At 44.5% G+C, this 17398-nt stretch overlaps 1 protein-coding gene and 4 non-coding genes across 5 annotated transcripts in view; 4 read left to right on the top strand and 1 right to left on the bottom strand.

Moving 5' to 3' along the window:
• The first annotated feature begins 7781 nt into the window (after positions 1 to 7781).
• LOC127346303 (small nucleolar RNA snoR31/Z110/Z27) lies at positions 7782 to 7876 on the top strand. The gene has a single exon (XR_007879467.1). It is a non-coding gene; the product is annotated as a small nucleolar RNA snoR31/Z110/Z27 (small nucleolar RNA).
• Positions 7877 to 8353: 477 nt separating this feature from the next.
• LOC127346325 (small nucleolar RNA snoR2/U65) lies at positions 8354 to 8486 on the top strand. The gene has a single exon (XR_007879493.1). It is a non-coding gene; the product is annotated as a small nucleolar RNA snoR2/U65 (small nucleolar RNA).
• A 229-nt stretch (positions 8487 to 8715) lies between these two features.
• On the top strand, positions 8716 to 8833 carry LOC127346399 (small nucleolar RNA SNORD14). Its single transcript, XR_007879561.1, has one exon. It is a non-coding gene; the product is annotated as a small nucleolar RNA SNORD14 (small nucleolar RNA).
• Positions 8834 to 9150: 317 nt separating this feature from the next.
• LOC127346255 (small nucleolar RNA SNORD96 family) lies at positions 9151 to 9243 on the top strand. The gene has a single exon (XR_007879425.1). It is a non-coding gene; the product is annotated as a small nucleolar RNA SNORD96 family (small nucleolar RNA).
• A 7129-nt stretch (positions 9244 to 16372) lies between these two features.
• LOC127345876 (uncharacterized) overlaps positions 16373 to 17398 on the bottom strand; it is a 214831-nt gene continuing 213805 nt past the window's right edge. Inside the window, exons 6-7 of the mRNA XM_071828715.1 lie at positions 17209 to 17274; positions 16373 to 16778 (exon numbers count right to left, since the gene is read on the bottom strand). Coding sequence (XP_071684816.1) covers positions 16620 to 16778; positions 17209 to 17274 — 225 coding nt within the window. The 3' untranslated portion in view covers positions 16373 to 16619. The remainder of the gene's footprint in view (positions 16779 to 17208; positions 17275 to 17398) is intronic.

Below are 17398 nucleotides of genomic sequence, written 5' to 3'. Positions count from 1 at the left end.
AGAGATAGCGTCCGCCCAGAAATGCGGCGGAAGAGAGGAAGCAATCATCATAGCACGGGTAGTCTCAAGAATATGACGATGCTTACGCTCGGCGACACCATTTTGAGCATGAGCGCCGGGACACGAGAATCGGGCAAGCGTGCCCCCCGCTCGGCAAGGACACCACGCAGGTCTTTGGGAGATATACTCTCCTGCAGAGTCAGCACGAAACACACGAATGGGAGTGGAATACTGAGTACGAACCATGGCCACAAAGCGCTGATAAATAGAAAGCACCTCACTGCGAGAGCGCATAAAAAACAACCAGGTGTACCGGGAAAAGTCATCAATAAACAAAATATAGTATCGATGGCCCCCTTTGGAAGCAAAGGGAGCCGGACCCCAAACATCAGAATGAACTAAATCAAAAGGTCGCTGAGATACAGACGCACTGGTAGGATAGGGAAGCTGAATCTGTTTGCCTAACCTACAACCCTGACACGAATGTAAAGACACATCTCCTGAGACAGACCCCAGAAGACCACGACGAACTAATGACGATAAACGGGAGCCACAAAGGTGACCCAGCCGATGATGCCACTGCTGAAAAGAACCGATGTGAAAGCAATCGCAGGAGAGCTGGCGAGATGAAGTGTCGAGCGGAAGGAACGCGAAGCCGATCTAACTCCCGAGGCCGGGGACTCAAGGCTGCGAGGGCCAGCTCCAACCAGGGCCTGTGTACGGCGGTCCTGAACAGCACAAGAATCAGCGTCAAGAATGACGCGACAACGAGAATCGATGGCGACTAGCAGAAAACAGGTTCATCTTAAGGCTAGGAACATGAGAAACATCAGGAACAGAGAAAGATGAAGTAGAAAGGGTGCCTCGACTGGAAACAGGAAGAGAGGAACCATCAGCCGTGATAACACGGACAGGAGAAAGAAGAGAGCGAAGAGCGGAAAGGATAGAAGACGCAGAAGTCATATGAAAAGAAGCTCCAGAATCCAGATACCACGGGGATGACGTACCTGACTGTGTAGAAGGTGGTGGTCGCGCGGTGCCAGAAGAGCCAGACACAGAACCAGCAGTACCCGTCGAAGAAGAGCCTGTAGCAGCGAGCAGACCACGAAGACCACGGATAATGTCCTGATCAGACAGCGCAACAGCAGACGAGCCTGAAGAACCAGCCTGCCGACGAGCAAGCTTATCAAGGTACTGCTGACGTAAGCTGGGGTCCCTCCTCCAGCAGCCAGAGACGTCGTGGCCAGCCTTGCCACAGAAGGCGCAGGGAGGACGAGGACCACGAGGCTGCTGAGACTGACTCTGGCCCTGGACCGGCGGAGGAGAGAGTAACGGCGGTGCTGGAGACCGCAACGAAGGGGACAAAGACAGGAGAACCACGAGCAGACGGCACAGGAGGACCACGAGCAGCAAGTGCAGAGGGAACCGCAAGAAGACCAGCACCACGAAGACGAGTCTCCTCTGCGCGCAGCTCAGCGAGTACCTCAGAGAGCGGAACACGACCACGGGCAAGCAGCTGGGCACGACGCGGCTCAAACTCCGTGCGGAGCCGCGACAAGAACTCAAAAACGCGCTGAAACTCCAGATCCGCGCGCACAGTCAGACAGCAGGGACAGGTGCCACACACAGCTGTACGAAGAGAATCAAGCTGACGCCAAATAGCAGCACTCTGAGTATAGAACTCGTCAATAGTAGAATCACCCTGCTGAAGATCATGCTCCTGACGAACCACGTACGGATAAAGAGCATCCCAGACGGCTGATAGCGCCGACGAAGAAAAGCCCACCGAGCGGCGGTGGGAAGACTCATGAACTCGGCAGCATGCGAGGCGTAACACTGGAAGTGAGAACAGCAGCAAGACGAGCATCATCATCGATCCACCGAGTGTAGTCGATCGAGATCCAGCCGGTAGGTCGCAATGAAGAGAATACTCCTCAACCTTCCGGTCATAATCAGCCAGCAAAGATCGGCGGCACTCTTGGCTGCATCCTTGTCCTCCTGAGAAGCATCGGGGGCAAGGGAAACGGGCGTCGGTGCAGTAGGCGCCGTAGGAGCAACGGGGCGCGACGGACAAGGGACCTCGCCAGAAAGCACACCCCAAAGACGAAGACCGCGCATGTGGACGCGCATAAAGGCAGCGAAATCAGGATAATTCGCGCCATCAAAAGTCACCGGGCAGCGAGGAATCGCAACATAACCCGACGAGGAAGACATAGCTCTGTCGTTTTTTTTTTTTTTATTTTTTTTTTGCTTTTTTTTTTTTTTTTTTTTTTACTAACTGACGGAGCCGAGCCGAGCCGAGCCGAGCCGAGCCGAAGCTCAGATCGAGCCGATCAGGAGCCGAGCCGAAGGAGCCGAGCCGAGCCGAGCCGATCAGGAGATCAGATCGATCTCCAAATCGATCGGGAGCAGAAGCTCATACGGGCGGCCTGGAGGACGAGCAGCCGGGCGGCCTGGAGGCGGACGGACGGCCGGCGCGGCCCGGGAGGCGGACGGGCGGCCTGGAGGGCGGGCGGCCGGAGTGCGGCCGGCGAGCAGCCAGCGGCGGCCGGAGCAGCCGGCAGCGAAAGGTGGCGCGAAGCGGGCGGCCGACGGGAGGCGGCCGGGAACGGCGAGAACAGCCGGCGGGAGGCCAGAAACAGCGGACGGGCGGCTGGAGGCGGCGGCCTGGAGGGCGGGCGGCCGGAGCTGGTGAAGGAGAGGCGGCGGCAAGACCGCGGCGGCGAGATGCCAAGGCGGGCGGCGGCGGCGGCTGCGATGCGAAAAAAGAAGCCTTACGGCTCTGATACCATGATAGGAGAATAATCTGTGTTGTATTACTGGGGGCCAAAAGGCCACAATATATAGTACAATGTACAGGTGCAATATGCAAAAGGGCCCCTAACATATGGGCAAAATATAATACACACATATCTACTCTAACATATACTATATGATTCTTGTCAGGGCTGAAGAAGAATTCCTGACAAAGGAAAGAGTGTATTATTCTTGTCAGGGCTGAAGAGAAGAATTGCTAAGAAAGAGAAGGTTTTATCAAAGAATCGGAAAGAAGATGAGGTTAGAACATCAACATGACGACCAAATCATGGGTTATATGTAGTGCCAGTGCATGGCAAATTCTAAAGATTAATCACACGCATCGCGCATGCAGGTTAAAACAAACCACAGCTGACCTGTTAATTACTAAGGGGTAGAAGGTACAGAGACAGTTACACTAGAAACATGTTGCAGACAGCATACCGTTGAGAGATGAATGGGATGAGTTCATAGGGAAATAAAGCAGTCCATGGATACGAGGGGGATGTTGAGGTCATCTACCAACTCTCCACGACTCCACCACCACCGCTGCTCTTCATCCTTCCACCAGAATCTACTGATCAGCATCGATAGGAAGAAGAGGTATAGTGGTATTTCAAGACTGCTGATACATGTACTAGTGCAACACAGTAAAACATGAATCCACGGACTACAGAGGAAACACAGATTTATGAGGCAAAATCCCAACACGTTTCAGAAGAAAACCATTCCTACAGCAAAGTTGTGTTGTTCCCACAACAGTTTATTCTCTTGTTAAGTATCTTCCTACGAACAAGCATTAACAACATCTCCAAATTTATTTTTACAACACAAATTGGAAACATGTACATACCCTGGATCACTATTAGCTAAGACGGTAAGTGATTTTCCCCAATCTTATTTTTTTTAGACGGACATGGACCTCTCCCCGGTTCCAATTCATTATGAAAAGAAGCCATACGAGCTCATTACAGCATCCAGACTACTAACCAAAGCACTAAAGCTAGAGTTCAAAAACAAACAACGACGATCCTCAAAAAGAGGAAAGCCAAACTATTTTTTTGTTTGATTTCAGTTAGCCTTGCTCACTATCTCTGCACCCACTAACTTCAGATCACACAAGTGCTATTATACTTAGATCGAACTTGTACCCGAAACAGGACCGCTTCATAATGCAAGGGGGAAGTCTCAGCTTAAATATATTGTCACCATAATAGAGTCATTACAAAATTAACATTAAAGCTAAAAACAACATCCACTATGAGCAATGGAAGCCTAGAGATCATTTAAGCTGCTAGAGAGAAGCTGGATTATTGTGTAGGGAGGAGAACTACGACCTATGTCTTTAGAGATTTTTGCTTCTCTGTCGTACTGCATGCTGTAAATGTGGATGCCATGGTTGAAATCTAGACCTTTTGTGTAATAGATGCAGTTGGCGTCAACTGATGGGAACTTATCAGCGTTAACAGACAAGCACCTACAGTACCCACCTAGGAAGATGGCCTGGTTGCCAATGCTCTTCACACGCTGGAATACATGTCTGTCAGTGTCCATCTTGTAAACCCGCATGCCATCGTTTAGCTGGATAATGATCAATATTTCTCCACCAGACTCCAGCAGGTAACATCGGTTGTCATATCCTATAATGAAATTTCGTATAGCTTCGTCTTCAGATATCTCGGTATCTTCATCATCAGACATCTCAGTAGGATCGGCATTGAAATCCTTGATCAGATCAAACATACTTTTAGCCGTATCAAGTGGAAATGGTGGGCCTGATCCCAACTCACCTTGAGTGTAGATATCTCTGACAGAGAGCCTGATCAAAGGGCAGGCATTCCTATCCTCGTACACGGCAAGACTTTGGCTGTTAGGATCAGCCATGTACACCGTCCGGGGTGAGTCACGTAACGAGCCATCAGGAGCATCAACCACCTTGTTGCATAGCAAGAGAAGCGTAGGCGAAGGACCAGCGACCAGAGCAGCAGACTTGACGAACTCGTCAGGCATGGGCGCAATGAAACGAACCATGTATCCTGTCAAAGGATTGAGGACGCTCACAGTGTTATAGGACTTGGTGTCGACCAAAACGAGGAGACCATCCCGGGTGGAAACGGCAATGTAATAGCCGTGGAGCAGCGGGAGCTCCTTGCGGAGGAAGCGTCCGGTGGCGGTGTTCACCAGGAGGTATGTCTTGCTTGCATAGTCCTTGTCGATGATGACCCAGTGGCAGGGGCGGAACCGACGGTCGGAGGTTAACTTGGGGTCATCGGTGGCGGAGCGCCAACTTTGGCAGACGGCACGGAAGTCCATATAGTAGTCGAGATCACTGGTGGCCAGGAAGCATTCGGCTATGCAGTTGATGAGGTCGGCCGGGAGGGAGGACCAATCTGCAAATTCCATGGTGGCATGGGTGGTTGGAAGGAGGTAAGATGACTATGCATGAAATGCAGAAGACCAGGCACGCTAGAAAACTCAAATCCTTATAAATGGATGCGATAGCTGCTTGCCCGCAAGGGCCACCGCGGCTACCTCTTCAACGCCGCCGACATCAGCATCCGAAGGTACTGAATTTAGGCGCGCTCTAATGAATTGCTACCGGATGGAGACAATGGTTTTTTTTAAAAAAATTGTTAGTCAAGGTTTTAGTTATAATACTGCTTAATACTGCTACACAATTATATATGGCTTGGGGCTTCTATGGTTAGTGCAGGTTTGACAATGGTACCTACTCTCAAAATTATGTAATCGCTGCAGAGCACACATTTTCTCATTTCTTGTGTTTGCAACACATGAATGGATCTATTTAATAAATGCATAATTACACGCAAAGTTGGATCTGATGAATAATCCCCGAGTAAAGTAAGATAGTTGACCCCAGGTTTTATGATACTAAATTTAGGAGTGGTCGAATGGGTTGCTACGTGATGTATATGTTGCTTGGTTTTGCTCTGTTCATCAGCACTAGGTGTATTCAGTTTAATTTCGATGCACAACTTTTTTTAGCAGCAACCACTTATTTTTATTTCTTTTAACCTATTGCACGCCGCTGATTTCCTACGGCCGGCGTCTTCGTGGCGGCGCTGGACCACAAGTATGCCATGGAGGCGAATGGGTCCGAAGGCCGGGCAGTGAAGCAGCTCGCCCGCAAGGGCCACCATGGCTACCTCTTCGCCGCCGCCGTACATGAACTCGTCGACATCCGCATCCGAAGGTACTGAATTTAGGCGTGCTCTTATGGATTGCTACCGGATGAAAACAATGTTTTTTTCTTTGCTCTGTTCGTCAAGGTTTTAGGGTTAATACTGCTTCGCAATTATATGGCTCTGGCCTTTTATAGTTAGTGCAAGTTTGATAAATAGTTTGTTTAGCACCTCGATACCTACTCTCAAAATTATATAATCGTTGCAGATGATATGTGTAGTTGCCTTGGGCTGGCAGCACACATTTTCTCGTTTCTTGTGTTTGCAGCACATGAATAGATCTAATTATCAAATACATAATTACACACACAGATGGATCTGATGAATAATCCCCGAGTAAAGTAAGATAGCTGACCCAAAGTTGTATGCTACTAAATTTAGGAGTGGTTGAATGGATTGCTGCACGATGTATATGCTGCTTGGTTTTTTTTGCTTTGGTCGTCAGCACTAGGTGTATTCAGGATGCACAACTCTGTTTAGCAGCAACCACTTATTTTTATTTCTTTTAAACTATTGCACTTTGAGTCCTATCCTCAGCTAGTCAAGAAAGGTTGCTACTGCTGGTTCATCTTTAACATTTTTTTTTAATGAGGAGCATCATCTTGAATTTTATGTGCGGTACAAAGAGGTATCGTGAAGAAAACATTTGCCTGGTGCTGTTGTAGCTTTTATCTCAGACTGGAACCCTTTTCTATTTTCTCACAGCCTGGACACTTATTTTGTAGTACTAATGTTCTTGTAATATTTCAATCATCTAAATGAGTGGTCGTTGCTTTTTTGCACATGGAGCTACCTTCTCTAGTTAGCACACTCGTGAATTAAAGAAGCTACCTTGAACCGATTTCTTTCCACTTATTAACCTTTTTGCACATGGGTGTGTACATTAAACAGACCATGTAATACTATGTAAAGTTGCTAAATACGATCTTCATTCTAAATTAGTGTTATGTAGGAGCAGTTTACACTCTGAACTTTCTTTGACTATTTTGTATCAAAATACCAATATCGTGGTTGCTAACTGTCAATTACGTAGGTACACAATTCGGAAGTACAAGGATGATTGGCTAGAACAAGATAGTCACCTACACTCCACAATCTCTAAAATTAATTTTGAGCTAGGTATGAAGGTTCATTTGGTAGGTTGGCTATTTCCCTTGCTCGCGTTTTTCATTAGATGGAGACTTTGTTTTGTCGTATTCCAGTCCAAAAAGACTAGTGCATGTCACAATGTCAGTTGGGTGATTTGTTGTCTGGGGCAGCGAGATTGAGTGGGGTGAGCTAACGCTGCTTGCCGACAGGTGGTGATCATGTACATCGGCGATCTTGTTGGCACCACCGCCATGCCACACGCCCTGATGTTTGGGCCTTTACGCAGCCAGAACCAAGGGCAGAGAGGCACCCCTACCCTCACGTAGCCGCTGGACAACCAGAGCTTGGGTAAACAGAGTTACTGAATCTATATCACTCTATCTATCTGTAACTGGATTCCAGGTTTTGAATTACGAACAACCAACTTGTTTAATTGTAAAGTTGGCATAGGCTATTGCGTTGAAGACAAACAAGCCCTCTTTTATAGAAGCATTGATGACATCACTGGCATAGTCGAACCAAATAACTTATTGCACTGAGTAACTATGGATCGTTTTGCAATCCGGCTTGCTGTTCTTTTTCCTTTTCTTGCCTTCTTCCTTTTTATATCTGTTCACATCCATGTACGATGTTTACCTATCTTTGCATCTGCAAAAATCATATTTCATTAATTTGATTTCATGTTTTTTTGCTGGTATCAAGTGATGAAAACGTGAAACTATCTTATGACACCTTCTGATAGTGTTTGTATCCTATGAATTAAAATCCATTTATTTCCCGATGATGCTAGACGTGTCTACATTCTGCTCATTGTATGCATGTGTTGATCTGTTAATAAATTTCTTGTTTATACTATATCTATGGGTTGGTCTTTATGCATGTGAGGTTTCTTCTTTTCATTTGATGGATGGTCTGTTTATACCATAGACTTATATATAACAGAGTTGGGCCCATTAATAGTTGCATGCGGGAATTATTGTCAGATATTTAAGTGAAGAAAAATATATGCGGCTTTCTGAGGTTAGTGTGAGACACCATTTTACATAATCTACTTCTATTTCTTAAATGTGTTCTTTTTTACTAGCCAAAAAGTTGCTTCCGTCACCTGCAAATGTTCTTCCTTGGACCACAACTTTGTGGCTTTGACTGGGTTGCAACATCATTTCATTTGTTTAATTTGGTGTGTGCCACTTTGCATCTTTCTTTGAGGAATTCTCTATGACTTTGCTTGCTTTTATTGGTACTCTGTACATTATTCTATGTTTGGCCTGATAGTCCTTCTCTGGTAGCTACAAGCATTGCCATAGGTTCTATGACTGGGCCTAGATATTAGTTTTCACATATTGATTGGAACCTGGAACCACACATGGTCCATAGAGCCGATTATTGATTAAATTCCCTCTTGTTCAGGCATAGCTAATTTAGTTGAAGTTGATTTACTACTGGGAAAAGATGGTGATGGTGTAACATCCGTAGTTGTAGCCTAAGAGCTTCCGCCTTTCCAGCCTTGAGTACTAATGCTGCTAATTCCTTCTTTGTATGTCTGAATCTTTTATTTTTCCTTGTTCATATTGTCTGTTTTAAATCAAATTTCACTCTTCATAGTATTTTCAATCGGCTCTTGCATTGCAAATGATGATGAAATCAACGCTTGTTTCTCAAAACATTGCAGTTGACGCATAAGATCTTACACCCTGCCTGGCCTGAGAGAATGCAACTAGATCCTTCCTTGGATGTCTGATGCGATTCTAGACATAAATACCTGTCTCTTTTTATATTTGGCTTTATTTACTTAAGTGGATCGTAATGTACGCCGAGTGATGATAAAATTATAAATTCTTTCTCAAAACATTTGCAGTTTTGCCACCTGTGAGCTTTTGCTATGCCAGGATTGAGAGCTAATGCTGTTAGATTCTTCCTTTTTAGTCTGCACGCATATTTGAGCTTACTGATCATTTTATGCTGCATTGTTTATACAAACTAGTTTTCTCCTCTTCCATTCTTTTTGGCCTTCACCTTGTTTATGTTTCTCATATTTTTTATTGTGGATAGTAACTTGGCTAAACAATGATGAAAAACACTAACACACACCATCTTTCGGGGCTCATTGGTGCACTCAATGAGCCATGCTGTCAAATCTGCAATACTGATGTTGACGAGAGCCAGCTAGTTGGATCAAATAATTGAGATGCGTTCAACATGAGTACTTCTGCATTCATATGATTTTTGGGTGATAATCGGTCCCCTTCCACAACTGTGTTGATGTTATTCCAATTCACGCAGACATGCAAGTTCTTGGACAGAACTTGGAACCTGAAGTTCACACTGAAATACTGAATGTTGCTGTGAAGAACCGCCACACAAATTGCCTCATGCCAAACTCCTGACGAATTCCATCGTGGTAATAATTCATCAGTGATATTCATTTCCACATGAGCTCTGATATATTTTTAGATCCGGAAGAAGCTTTTGATGTGTTGTAATAAATGAACTTTGATGCCGTACATATCAGCTTTGCATTGACCTTCATTTTCCGGTATCGTGGAGTTTGCGTCTAGTCTAGTTTGATGATGCTGGTTCTCCAATCTTGGTTCGTGTCCCAGGTCAACCAGCTAGCTTCTTCTGGCCAAATCTTCCTTTCCATCTTTGTTTAGTATATATTTTCCTTGATTTTGTTCATTCTAAATTAGTATAAGTGAAAGAAAATGTTGCTTCCCCTTTTGCCCCTTTATATCTTTGTTCTCGCTGTTATTCTATCTATTTGTGATAGGAACATGGTCTCTTTGGTTGGATCTGGTGGTCGTGCGGTTGCGTTGGTTCCAGGTTAGCTATTTGCAAACCGACTGTTTGGAGGATGGTTCGTGTCTGTGTGCTGGTTACATTTTCTTCTTCCATGATGTAGTCTTCTGGTTTTTTCCTGACCATCGTGTGTTCTAAATCATTTTGTTGGCCGCGTAAATAGCTTAGCGTTTTATGATGCTCTTGTGGTGTTCCCGGCACATTTCTGCTTACTGTGGTACTTGCTTCTACTGTTGTTAAACTTGCAATTCAGTGCTTCTTGATTGTTGTTTGACTGCACCTATAGATTATGAAGCTGGACAAGTGACATGTTTTTACTCTGATAGTGAGCAGGGTTCAAATACAGTATGTGCTTTTACATATACTGTGCTTCTTTTATTTACTCTGATTGGAGATGTGTTCCAGCGCTCATTTTTTATTTATTAGTAATGTACTAAACATACGGATTAGCAGGATGACAGAAAAATTATCAATGTTTGGCTGGATGAGTGTAGTAGATTAGTTTCAGTCTGGGGTCTTGTGGCTAAAATGCATCATATATTAATGTTAATCTAGACAGTGGAATATCCATGTTACAATGTTCCATTTTTTTTGCAGAACTGGACTTCCTCGTGTTGTTATAGTTGAGGCCTAGGCAATGTCTTTCTTCCACCACATTAATTTGCTTCCCAATCTTGTAGTTTAGATGTTTGTTGCTTCACTTGCACTTGTCTATTAGCCACTTGAATACAAACATCTAAACTTTACCACTTGTAAATATGCTTGATACATTTGTTGTGGTTGTGTGGAGTTCTGCCGATCAATCCATAGATATATGGCAAGAATGCATATTAAAGAATTTGCATGGCTGGCTTCGGTAGAACTTAGTAGCCTGATCTGTGCAAGGGTGTTCTTTCCTTTTCATTGCCTCATATGCTCTTTGTTTTGAAATTAAATTTTGTTGTTGTTCAGTGATCTATTAAAATGGGCAAGAGAAGAGAAGTACATCTTTTTTTGGTTAATCGCTATCATAAGTCATCTCCTAAATCATAAGTCTGCTCCTCTTGCTGGTGCAGGTCCTCTTCTTCAAAGAACTCTAGCTGCGTACATTCATTGTTAGGTGCCTTCTGCCTTCTGTTATGTGACAATATTCAAGGAGGAGCAATCATGCAGCTTGAGATGAGGTGGAATGAACCTGTGTTGACTGCTGCCCTTGCACCCTCATGTCACTCTCACTCTCTCTCGGTCTGCAAGGAGAGCTTCTATTGATGATGACGATGCTGAGTTTATGTCTTGGCTTTTTGTGTTGTTTCAAAATGCTTCCAAGATTGATGATAGGTACCGTTGTAATGGCAAACTTGGAATTACTGTAATGCTCCAATTAATGCGCAATAGTGTTCTATTGTTTATTTTGTGATCTGAGCTATATCATTTGTTTGAAATGCCCTATTTGACCTTGATAAATTTGTTGTGTGATCTGGTCTAGAAAATAGCAGATTGCATGCCCGCGTTTGAAAAGGAAAATTTGAAGCAAAGAAAAGATAAATCTCGCAAGAGTTGTAAATGCAGGATATGTAGCTTAAAGTCATTCTGGAACATGTTGTTGCCCAACACTGATTTTCATCTTGCGGATAACTTTCCTATCTCCTACGAGTCAGCTTCCATCGTGTTTGTTTGGAGAATCAGAACCCAGAGAATGGGAGTTTATGAGAGTGGAGACTTAACATCCGTTGTTTAATTGGGGACGGAGGAGTTCTGGAGGGATGGGAAAAGGGAGTTAACATATGAAATTCCCACACTTTATTTTCCAGGCACCCCCTCGAAATTTATGGTGGGAGTGGAAATTGGCGTTGAAAATTCGGAAAAGAACGATCTGGTTGTTGCCCTCGTCCCTACGGTGGAGGCAGGGTACAAACAACAGATTTTTTTTCCTACCAGCAGGGCTGGGATTTTTTTTATAGAGAAGGGCTGGGAATATTATTCAAGCAGGATCAGGACACGTAGATAAGAATACTACTTCCTGACCGGTAGATGCCAATATTGGTCGGTGCTAAGTGGTGGCTAGTTGACAATATAATTTTCTTTTCGTTAAGAGGTAGTACGTGACTGCTTCAATGTTAAAATGTCACCGGTAATTCTTATCGTGTACTAAAATGGAACAGCAACAATAATCATCTTTCCAACCTAATGCTGTACGTAATAAATTCCCTACTCTAAATCCCATTCCACTTCCCTAATTTTAGCAAACATGCCTAAGATGGAGACGAGCATAATCTGCAACAGACGTGAATAGTGGCAGGCGTCCATGGGTCCAGATAGCTTGTTTTTAGACAACAAACAAGTAAAGAAAACGCGAGGGAGAAGGCCCGTAACTAACCTGACTAGGATCCCCTAATTAAATGCAGATCCCGTAATTACGGGTTGTTTCCGGTGCACCATATGTCATGTCATCGATCCGTGGGGTGTTCTCATCCAGACGGTCCATTCGCCCCAGATGAGATGACTTCTTTGTTCCAGATGAAAATAGCGACGCAAAGACGAAAAAGTGGCGCCAATTTTTGAGATTTGAACAAAAACTCTAGTCTATAAATATGAGAAGGGGTTGAGCCAACGCGTGCGTCGCGTGTGACTTAGACTTTGACTCTTTACTCGTCGAGGAGAGGAGAGGAGAGATGACACTCCGTCTTCGGCTCGATCTCTTGGGCAGCCGAGTTCATCGTCGATCTGTTTCCGTCCGCGAAGAGGAGGGGGATCCAGTAGGTAATCCACCAATCTCAGATATTAACCGGTGTATTTCATATTTACACAGGGCAGTCCGTGACAGATCGGTTGCACCTAGGTGAAGGAGATGGTGTAATATTGATTCTGATTTTTTCTTGTCTTTTCTAATCACTGGTTCCAACGGGTAGTCCCAAGGGCCAGGTGAACTTCTAGTTTTAGTGGTGTTGCTTCTCCAATCCTGATCCGTGTGCCTGATTGATCTGCTTGCTTCTTCTCGCCATATCTTCCTTTTCTGTCTTTATTTAGTATAGATTCTTCTAGATTTTGTCCATTCTAAATTCATGCGTGTAGAGTTATAAGTGAAAAAAAATGGCGCTTCTTCTTTTATCCCCTTTTTCATATATGTTCTTGTTATTCTTCTATCTATATGTGACAGGAACGTGGTCTTTATGCAAGTGCTCTTGTGATTTGCTCTTGGTTGGATCTGGTGGTCATGAGGTCGTGTTGGTTCCAGGTTAGCTATCTGTTAGGAGGATGGTTCACGGCTTTTGTATATGTGTCTGTGTGGTTACATGTTGCTTCTTGCATGATGTAGTCCTTTGTTGTGGTCTTCTTTTCTGACCCTCGTGTGCTGTTAATTCAATCTGCTTTTACCATTATCCGATCTGTTGTTGATAAATCATTTAGTTCTGGAAGAGTGATCTTTTTATATTTCTTTGAATCTAATTCTATGGAATATTTCTAAGACATGTTGTACTACTGGTTGAAACTTAGAATTATAGAGGACCTCGAATCAACATGGAGATGTGATCTTATAAGTTATCCTTTCAACAAAAAATCTAAATAATATAAAGGATTATAATGTTACAGTCAAACTGAGAAGCTATGAGTAGGATTTACTATTTGGTAGCAAAGTGTCAGCTCTAGCTCTGGATTATATCAAAGAAAGGGAGCCTAGCTCACTTGGTTAGGGAAGTAAGCCAGATATAAACTCCTAGGGATGCAAATTTGAGTTATTATTATTAAAAAAAAAAATCTATGCAGAGGTTTTCCTACCGCATTTCTTTCAAAACAAAAGGTAAATGCACAATCCAATGGTCCTTATATAAACAATTCCTAAGGATTCATAAAATCATAAAAATTCTTACAAAACACTTATATTTAAGAGAATCCGTAATAATTATTTAATTGTGCATGCATTCGTATATTTAAGAGATTGAGATACATTGATGCCTTAATTCCTTTATAATAACATGAGATGCTCTCCAGGTATATACCGAGCTCTCGACAACTCCGTCGTGCTATCACACACCTTTAAAAATGTGATGAAGTGAAGAGAAGAATTCCCTCCAGAGATAGTACCGAGGAGGGGAGGAGGCACGACAAGCGGGTTTTTTTTTGTTGAGAAAAGCTGCCCTACAAAACATGTTGTCCAACTATCAAAAAGCTTCCAAACTCAACTAAGCCGATAAATATTTTAAGAAGTGAGAGGATATGGTCACCCTATGTTATAAAAACTAACATTGGTCTTGGAAATATTGGCCAAACTATGTTATGAAGAGAGAGAAATCGAATTTAGCAAATTCAGGAGAAACAAGATCATGTTGAGGTAAAACTTTAAGAGATGTTGATATTCGGGGTGCATTGGTTGTCACGTGGTAAACTTCGACCAAGTCCCTTGAAGCTTGGCAGACATGTACCATTCGTGTTTTAGTTTATGTTTTCTAACTTCCCACATTGTATGTCTTTCGAAACATCCCGTCTCTAATTTCATATTTTCCTATGAAATTACAAGTTTATAAAACATTTAGAAATTCCACAATGAAAAATTAGAATTTTAGAACTTCAAGAATTATGAACTTAAGAAATCTTAAACTTCTAAAAAATTAAACATTCTAAAATTTCAAACTTACAAAATTTCAAACTTTTCAAAACTCAAACTTCTATATCAAATTCCAAACTTACAAAATTTCAAACTTTTTAAAACTCAAACTTAAAAGAACGCAACAAAAGTGTATAGATGTGGATAAACCTTCTTAAGCCTTACATGAATAAAGAAATGAAACATCAAAAATGAGCTTATATGCGCAATAGTATAAAAGGGACATCCTGCTAAGATGTTTTTTTTACTTGATCCTACTCACTCTAAGAACCTGCAGATCGACGGCCGGTCATCAAAGCCGCATTGTACATGCTCAAAGACTCGTTAGTCTCAGTGTAGGCAAACGTCCGGTAGATAGACTGCAGCAGAGACGTCACCGAGTCGCCTTTGTCCTTGCGTTCGATCTGCACCACGCCACCGCCGCCCTGCAACCTCGCGGCTCCGCTCATCTTGTGCCGATACAGGACAGATGTTTCGCCGGAGCGTCCGTGCGTCAGGACATAGTCGCCGTGAGCGAAGTGCGGCACGGCGAGCTCTTGCTTCCGAAGCTTATACGCCTCCAGGACGTACCGGCGGCTCCAGCTCTCGCCCTCCAGCACCCACACCGTCAGCGAGTCGCCGCCGGTGACGGCCACGCCCAGCCTCGCGTGCACCTTGGTCAGGCGGCATGCGCTCGGCCTAGCCGGCACCGGCAGAGGGGCGGTGCGGGTGACACGCTCGTCTTCCAGGTCGAACGCCATGACCCTCGCGGTGAACTCCGTCATCCAGTACACCATGCCGTCCACGTCCACGAGGCTAGAGCGGCCGAGGCTGCACCTCGCGTCGGGACCGGCTTGCACGTCCCGCCACGACGCATCCCCCAGCGTGAAAACATGCACTACGCCTTCTCTCCGCTCGGCCTTGTGGCCTGGTGGGCTGGGGCGATGTATTTTCACTGACGGTGGGACCAGCAGGGGAAGAAACGTTCCGAAGAGACGTACAGGGGATGGTCACGTTCCGCCAAGCCGGCCGGCCGGAGGTGCGATTCGGGGCAAATGCGTTGTTCCGCTCGCTGCAAATGCTGCTGCGTTGGGAAGAGACGTTTGGATCCATCCATCGTTCGCCAGGTTTTGCGGGTTTGCGCGGCCAGGCGGGGCAAAGTCTAGGTACGTTGGCCAAAGTGGACTTTCTCGGTCGTTCCGTACCTTTCTTTTTTTCCTTTGCAACGCGAGCCAGCGTCCATCCCACTTGCTTCCATTTGCTGGATCGACCTCGCCATTTATTCAGATGATGTCCGCTTCGTTAATTGCAGATTTCCAGTCCAGCTTGCCGCTCACGTACACATGCATAGGCTAGGACTAGGATGATGATATTTGTAGAATCATATTCAATGTTCACGTCAAACACATTTGTTGACTTCTTTCCTGCTAACATTTAGTAGTAAAAACTTGCAATCAGCAGGACAGATGCTGCACATTCTAGTAATTGGGGTTTAGGATGGGAACGGGGCAGGTCGGCCCGCCGGGTCGCTGACCCAACCCAAAATGTCAAGGCCAATGGGTCGCGCGGGCCAGCCTCGAATAAAATTTGGGTCAATACATGCGGAACTGAGTAACCCGACAGGTCAGCAAGGACGGCCCACATCATATCTCACGGCAGCTACGGCATGCTAATGGGTTCCAAATTATCGTTCCCGCAATTCCAGCAACGGGATCACCTCCAACCTACTAGTATTGTATGCGATTCAAACTTGTGAGCGCAATTAAATCGCACGCCATTAGCTCGCTCTTCTCTCTTCCTTCATTGCCGTCCGAGTAGCCCTTTAATTAACGCGCACCTAGTTTGGACTTTTTCAGTATCACCCACTTCTTATCGGTCGACCTACACTGTTTGGACATGTGTCCATGCTTGCAGGATAGACAAGTCAGGGAAACTCCAATAACAATAAAATAGCCAACAAATATACAATTAACCTAATTAAATGTTTATTACGAACCAAGAGAGAATTAATAAATGGCATATGGACTTCTATATTTTTTGGGGCATTTACAACACACAGCAAATCATAAAGGAAGGGCTCTAGGCTCTAGCAGCTAGAGACAAATACGATTCGACTACATCACTGCTTGCTTGAACACAACTGGTGCAAAAGAAGCCAACTCAACTCAATTTTACAACACTGCTCCAAACAGCACAACATTACACTTCAGTGGCAGCGGCGGCAACGGAGCAAAGCCGCACCGTATATCCTCCGGTAAGCCACGGAGCCTGCAGACACGCACAGTATGTCCAGCCAGCGTCGGAGCTGTGCAAAGCCGGAGCAGAACAACCTGCAGATAATACAAAATTTAGACTATATCCCTTCGACTTGACCCGTGTGTACTGCAACTAAAAGAAGATGCACGGAAATTTAGATACATCTGATATGGAAAAGAGGGAGTTCTAATTTGCAGGCCGATTTACTGCAGAAAACAACATCAAGTCGGCAAGATCAAATAAGTATTCCGTATCACACTTTATATTGGAATTTTGGCTTCTGCTCACAATATGCAATAAGAAGCACTATTCTACACAGTCGAGTATTATGTTGTTGTCAAAAAATTGTTCACAATTCCATTCATAGCACTAGCTGTTGCGACATGTACACATACTACCATGTACAGGAAAGAAATACCACCGTCCATAAATAAGAGCAACCAAGGAGAGGAGACGCGATATCACACTCAGGACGTCACACGAGACACGGGGTTACTAACTCACCTGTATACACCACCAAAAGGTAGAGCAAGGCCACTGCTGCCTCCAGGCCAGTTCCACTTCTCCGTCCTGCAAATACAATGTGTGCACCCTTAGTGCCAGCAATCACACATGTTCAGGCAGAAAACCAAGAAATATTTAGCATCCAACCTGAAGCTACACAATGAAACCTGATACTCTTGGTTTGCCTTCA

Source organism: Lolium perenne, chromosome 3, assembly GCF_019359855.2.
Source record: "Lolium perenne isolate Kyuss_39 chromosome 3, Kyuss_2.0, whole genome shotgun sequence".
NCBI classification, from domain to species: domain Eukaryota; kingdom Viridiplantae; phylum Streptophyta; class Magnoliopsida; order Poales; family Poaceae; genus Lolium; species Lolium perenne.
This window is presented reverse-complemented; position numbering and strand designations above follow the sequence as displayed.